Source organism: Muntiacus reevesi, chromosome 4 (genome assembly GCF_963930625.1).
Source record: "Muntiacus reevesi chromosome 4, mMunRee1.1, whole genome shotgun sequence".
Classification (NCBI taxonomy): Eukaryota; Metazoa; Chordata; class Mammalia; order Artiodactyla; family Cervidae; genus Muntiacus; species Muntiacus reevesi.
This window is the reverse complement of record NC_089252.1, coordinates 158,329,885-158,336,464: the sequence shown is the minus strand read 5'-3', so window position 1 is coordinate 158,336,464 and position 6,580 is coordinate 158,329,885. Positions and strand designations below refer to the sequence as shown.

The 6,580-nt window shown below is 39.0% G+C and overlaps 1 protein-coding gene across 4 annotated transcripts in view; it reads left to right on the top strand.

The window, feature by feature from the left end:
* The first annotated feature begins 290 nt into the window (after window positions 1–290).
* Window positions 291–6,580, top strand: part of CNOT2 (CCR4-NOT transcription complex subunit 2) — a 119,203-nt gene continuing 112,913 nt past the window's right edge. For 2 of the 4 annotated variants that reach the window (XM_065934635.1, XM_065934631.1), the window contains exon 1: window positions 293–422. Coding sequence is in view for 2 of the 4 variants with exons in the window: in XM_065934634.1 (XP_065790706.1) it covers window positions 418–422 (5 nt within the window). In the remaining 2 variants the exon portion in view is untranslated. Of the gene's footprint in view, window positions 423–6,580 lie in introns of all 4 variants that reach the window. The other 2 variants (XM_065934634.1, XM_065934630.1) reach the window with 2 other exon arrangements.

The window sequence follows — 6,580 nt, the reverse complement described above, 5'->3', positions numbered from 1 at the left end:
CCACCTCACCATTCCCCGCCCCTGGACCCCGCGGTCCTCCCCGGACCTAGGGCCCGTGGCCCGCGCGAAGCAACCTGGACCCAGGGGAGCCTAGCGGCAACAGACTTCCCACTCACTGTAACGGCTGCGGAGTAGCTACGAGTCTCCCGGTGAGTCGGTGAGAGAGAAGGTGGGGGCCGCGAAGAGGAAAGCGAGGGGGTGAAGCGCCCCTCCGAGTCCCCTCTCCAACGCGCGAGAAGCAGTCTACCCACCCCCGACTCTGTCCGGTCCGCAATCGCCGCTCCCACCTTCCGCCGCCGCCTGGAGGGAAGTCGGAACGGCGGGGGTCACGGCGGGGGTCAGAGGGTAAAGGTCTTGCTCCCAGCAGCCTCCGCGGTGGATACGTCGCCATCTTGGATCCGCGGGACAAGAAAATTCATGCGGTGAGTTTTTGGCAAATTTTCGGAAGTCTGGCAGCGGGGCGCGCGGCGGGAGCGGCGGATTCGGGGCCCTCGCAAGGCGGGGGAATGCCTCGGGGCCGGGCCGGTCGCGCCCGGGGTCCGCGGGCAGCGTCCCGGCCCGCCGCTTCCCGTTGCTTTTGTCTCGGCTCCAATCGAGAGAGGGAGAGCGGAGCGGGCGGGGAAGGGGGGGTGGTGGCGGTGGAGGGAGGGAGGGGGTGTGTATGGGGAGGGTGGTGGACGGGACGTAAAGCGTCGCTGTAGTCGGGTAGCTGCAGCGGCAGTTCTGGATCCTAGGCCCGGTCCCTTCGGCTGGCGCTGGGGCTTCCCCCAGACTCCTCTCCCCCGGGCTCCCGCCAGCACGGAGAAGCCTCCGTCGCGCTGCTTCTGGGGAAGAAGAGAAGGCGACAGCGGCGGTGGCCAAGGACCCCGGGCCCGCTTTAGACGGCGCTGCCGCCTTCCCAGCAGTTGCCCCGGTCTTTGGCAGTTCACATTCTCTCAATACACGTACATCATCTACAACTTGTGTGTGTTTCTGTTTATGTATATGTGAAAGATGGGGGATCCTGGACTGGCTAACGGGTCTCAGGAGCTGCCAGGCCCTGGGGTACCGAAGGCTGTGGATGGTGGAAGGAGGAGTGCAACTGTGATGCTTCCTCTGCTTCCGCACCCGGAGGGTGAAGCTTCCGTAGTCTGGTAGTGACTGAGTCCGGAGAGTCCTGGGGCGGCGGAGGAACCCGAAACGCCTCGATCTCTGAAGTTGCTAGCCCTAGGTTTCTACTTCCGCCGGGGCCTCTCCACCTTTTGCTGTCTTGAGTCTAACTGAAAAGTTTCACGGAAGAAGTGAGTAGGGTTAAAACTTAGTTCTTAGTTCAGGCTCTGGTCCTTTTAGGAGAGAAAGCCTCTAACTCTTGGTAACTGTGGTTCTTAGCGAATATGAGTTTTTTGTTGTTGTTTTTAATGAGAACATTTCCAAGGTCTTAGAATTTGCATTTATTCCAGGCCCTGTGGGTACGATATTACAACCATAAAAGTCTTACACATGGGTGCCACCCTCTTGAACCTAAGCATCAACTCCCTTAGAACCGAGCAGATGCCTTCAGTTTTTAACATCCAGAAGACCGAATGCAATACCTTTTAGTTTCATAAAACTCTTGGTCAGAGAATCCTACTCCTTTCTTAACCTTCTGGTCGTTTTCTAATCATTAAATACATTGATAGCAACCCTTAGATTCTTGGTGAAATGGTAGGAAGTACTTAGTTAGAATCTGTCACGAGGGAGGCCTTGCTTGAATTTAGAGTTCAAAGCTGAACAGATTTTCTGTCATGCTTGATATGGGAATTTCTAGACCTCTGGAATCGTAAGTGCAACTTTATTTGCCCCTTAAAACTACTTAAGTGGAAGTAATAAATATGGAGGCAGGAGGTAGAAATTCGAAAATATTTGTTTACATTCTGGGTTTATATTGTTTGGAAATACTTAGTATATTTGACAAGTTATTTCTGAAACGTGTTACCGGTGAACACGTCTCTTGCAACTTTGGAAGATAACTTTATCCTCGGTGTAAGGAGTTGGTTAAGAATCTCAGTGGTCTGAAATGACTAAATTCAGACAGTTTGATGTGTACATTCAGATCTCTCTTCCTGAGATACTTCTTAGTGGATCAAGATCTTTAGTTAACTTTGTCATGTTGAGCATCTCTTCAGTTTGTAGTTCTTGTGTAATATTAACCCTAAAGGAAAAATACAAGATACATGTGAAAAGATGACAACTTATGCCCCACTTGTTTCCTCACTTTGTAAGATCTTCATTTAATTTTAAAAAGGTTCTTTGCTCTCATTTTCCCCCCGCTTGACTGCTTGAAGTGCAGTGACTTCTGTGATTACTTTATATTTTTGATAGAAATTGAGAAACTCACATTTTGGCTTCTTGATTAATACTGCATCAGTAAAAATAATGTGAGCATTGTTTTTTGGCAGAACCCTTTTATTATAAGTATACTGTATAAAGATATCTGTAACCTAATCTGATACTCTTGGGGAATTAGAATTGCTTATATATTTAACCAACCAACAGATACAACCTTTTAAAGATTTTTAGTTTCTGTAATACTTTAGTTTTAAAGTAAATTTATGTGGCAGGAAGATGAGGGCATAATGCATGAGTGATTTATGTTCCCTTCCATTTCGAACTATGTGATCTTGAAGATAAACTTCAGAATGATATTCCTCCCCTAGAGAGCTAGTTACTTATGTTTTTACTTAATAACTTTATATATTTAGTTTACTCTTTCATTTCTCAGAGATACTCACAGTTAGTTATAATCTGAAATTCTTTGTTCAAAAGTATCTGTATTTTGAAAGACCTTTGCAGAATCTTTTGCATCCTCTGGGAAATTATAGGTTTACCTTTTCACTCACAAATGTGCTTCATAAGATTTTCTAATAATGTGGGAAAATAAAAAGTATGCTTCATGTTTACATACGAAATAATACTAGACGTTACTAGATTGGTAAAAAATAAGTAAACTTTTTTTTCTTTGCTCTTTAAAAGCTGTGTTAAACAGTAATTTTTTAATTGTTTTAACATTTTTAACTGTAGAAAATTCATTCTATTATAATTACATATTTAAAAGCAAACTTTCCATGTACTTGCATATTAGGCATTTGAGAACAACTTACGCAGATAGTGATACAATCTTAGGAAAAGATACTATTAAGATTTTATTTGTTACTTAGACTTCTAGTAGATGTTGTGACACAAAGAAGCAAAAGAAACCAAGGTACCAGGTAGGGCAGTTTTAGAGGCAGAGCTTAACCGAGTTGCACTGTAATGTTGGAATAGAATCACACACACTACTGATATCGGAGTATTGATAACAAAGGAATCATTCTGGATGATGATAGGTCTGATCGTTGTTCCTTAACTATGGATGAGTTCTACCCCTAATGCTTAAAGGAGTAGGTTTCCTTGTGACTTTTTTCTAGATTTTTTTGAATTATCTATACCAAAATTGGTGTCTGTTTAGGAAGTCTACTTTTGAAAACATAGAACAGACTAATGAGTTGTAAAAATTATTATATAATTTTTACCTTGGTTTTTTTCATTGAACTTTTCTTTAACTTATATATATATATATTCTTCTTTGCTTTAGTTTTTCTGCTTGACATCCTTTTTTAAACTCTTAAAACTCCTCTTGTGATAAGTCTGATAGGGCTCATGCTGATATGGCTTATTTATTTATTTACTTTGTCTGTACTATTAGAAATGACCTGGAAAAAATAATTCCTAGTGGTTTATTTTTTCTGATAGTTCTCTGAAATACAGATGATAATCTCTTGGTATTATTCCTTGGGGGTATGCTATACTGTGAATTAATAAAATGTTTTATAGTGTTTTGATTTTTGGTAAGACCATATAGTTTATATAATCATGAGAGGCAAAATAAGTTATCTATGAAAAAAAAACAAAAAAATTTTTTTCTGGATACACTTTAATGGTTTGTATGTATTTAGACTGGGGATCTAAGCCTGTTTAGATATAGCTTGATATTTTGGACATATTTGCCACTTACCCTGAAGGTATCCCCCCTACCCTTACCACCCGGCTAACTCCCCCATGCTTTTTTTTTTTTTTTTTTTTTGCTTTCATGCTTATGTTTTTATGTGGGGCTTGAATGGGATAGTGGTGGTGATATTTCTATCACTTCTCTGTCGTTTGACAAACTTTATTTTTCAGAACCACGTAGTGCCACTTCCTTAATGAACCTATAGTGCCACTTTCTTAATGAAATCTTCCCGATTTCCCGAATCCTCCTGCTGTCCTGCTTCTATTCCTCAGATTTCTACTGCTGAGTGTGTCACACTGCATTGTAATTTACTATCCATCCCCACCACTCATAATAACCTCCACTGGACTGGAAGCACCTGTGAGGCAGAGCTTTGTCTTACTTATATTTACATTTCTAGTGCCTTCCAAGTGTGTAATACCTGGTTATCAATAAATATGCAATAAACTGAACTGGTGCCAGATTGTCACTTGACACTTAGTGCAGTCATTGTGCCGTTTCACAGTCCACACGTTGGAAGAAGATTGGAAAAGGGGATGGGGAAGAAGGGCATCCTGTATTCCTTTACTTCCTTGAATTGTTTCTTACAGTTTTGCTTTGTAATAACCTATGGGAAACTAGACAACAAGCTTCTAGGAGAAATGTGTGTGGAGTAAGAACAGGACTTAAAAAAGTAGCAAGAATGTTTCTGGCGGTATCTAGGTCCACATTTCTTGGTGTATTCTATGATTAAGGTCAGTGCTTGAAGAAGATATTTTGTATTTACCCCATAATATATATTTACATTGCTTAACCATGAGATACTGTTAGATTTGGGCTTTTTGAAGTTAGATTCTATGTCTTCCCCTTTCTCCACCTTTTTACTCCTAATGCCTGGCCCAGTGCCTAGTACAAAGTAAGAGTTCTCTAGTTTTTTAATACCTTTCTCCTTATGAAAATTGGGTGAGATGATTTAATGTATTTTTATTGGCTGTCTAAATTTCAAAAAGCTCTAAAAATGGACTTTTTAAAAAAAGCAAACATGATGGCAAATTCCAACTGAAATTAGTTGCCTAATCATAGTCTTATCTGTCTTAACCTGATTTTCCATTTTTATGTAGAAATATTAATGTAGTTGATTGCAAGTGCTGCCTAGGCCACCCTGTGAGGTTTTAGGTCATACATGATATATATGCTGTCTTAACTTTCTAAAATCTGGCAAATTCCAATTCTGAGAAATATCTGACCTTTAAGTGTTTGAATAAGAGATTGTGCACCAATTTTGTGTCCATTTTTTGAGCTATAGAAATCAAAACAGTAAATGACTTCCAGAATTGCATTTATTGGAGATGTTAACATTTGACTTAAGATATTGAAATGTCTCATTTGCCTATGTATTTTTCATTGACTTTTTAATGACAAAAAGCTATGAAAGATACAGAGAGAGAATTTGTTCTAGTACTTGGGACACCAATTTTTTCTGTGCTTTTACTGAATTGAAATGTCTTTCCTTATGTGAAAGTAGATGAGCATGCACACACAGTACGTATTTACTTTGCCAAGAAATGATAAAATAAGAGAAAAATTTGTGTTCTGACAGTTTAGGTAACAGTGAATAGATTTGCCTGTTTTCAAACATATTGATATATCATTTTTCATTTATATTTTTGGATGTCGAAACATAACCATTTTGTATCAACATCTGGACAAAATGTAATGACTGATCAAGTATTAATAATAATGTGTGTTTGGAAGAGGAACATTTGGTTTTGTGTCATATCTGGCAAGAATGTGTTTTTATGTTAACTTTTTACATTATAGATTATGATGCTATTCATACAAATTTTGGACTTAATTTTGTTAGTAAGAGTCCTTCATAGGTTGGTAAAATAATAATAATCACTAAGTTTGCCATACTGTTCAAAGGACCTCATTCGTTTTGAGTTTGTTTTACTACTTAATATGTATGTAAAAAAAAATACTTGGTAATCGCAAAGCATTTTCATAATACCCCACTATAATTTTATAGAGTCATTTTAATGTTGTGTTAAAATAAGTTTAAACTTTTTAATAAGGTTAAATTTTAACATTAACTTAAAGATAGAACAGTCAATTTGTTTTGATTAGCATGAAAATTAGTAATTGGGAATTTTGAAGGCCGTTTTATCCTTTGATTGAACCTAGCATCTAATGTCTCTCTCACTAATTTAATGCTGCTCTATAGGGAAAATCCTGATTATCAAATCAAGTAGGTGTAAGTAGAAGGTTTGTTTTTGTTTTTAACTGATCATCCTGAAGATTCAGGATCGTTTAATATGGAAATTTGAAAGAGAAGTATAAGGAAATTTGTGTTTCAAGTGACTTTTTGGCAGAACACAGTAGCTGCTCATATTTTTAAAAAATGATAAACATATTCAAGAAGCACCCAAACTTTTAGTAATAATCCTGTGTTATAATGAGAGTAAGTAATAATACTGTATCACAGACACCACGTTTTACAAGTTTACTTATTATTGCACAGTTATTTTTTGAGGAGATCATGTGTTGAACTTTGTCTTGATTTAGTAGTACATGAAATAGTGCTTTAAGGGTATT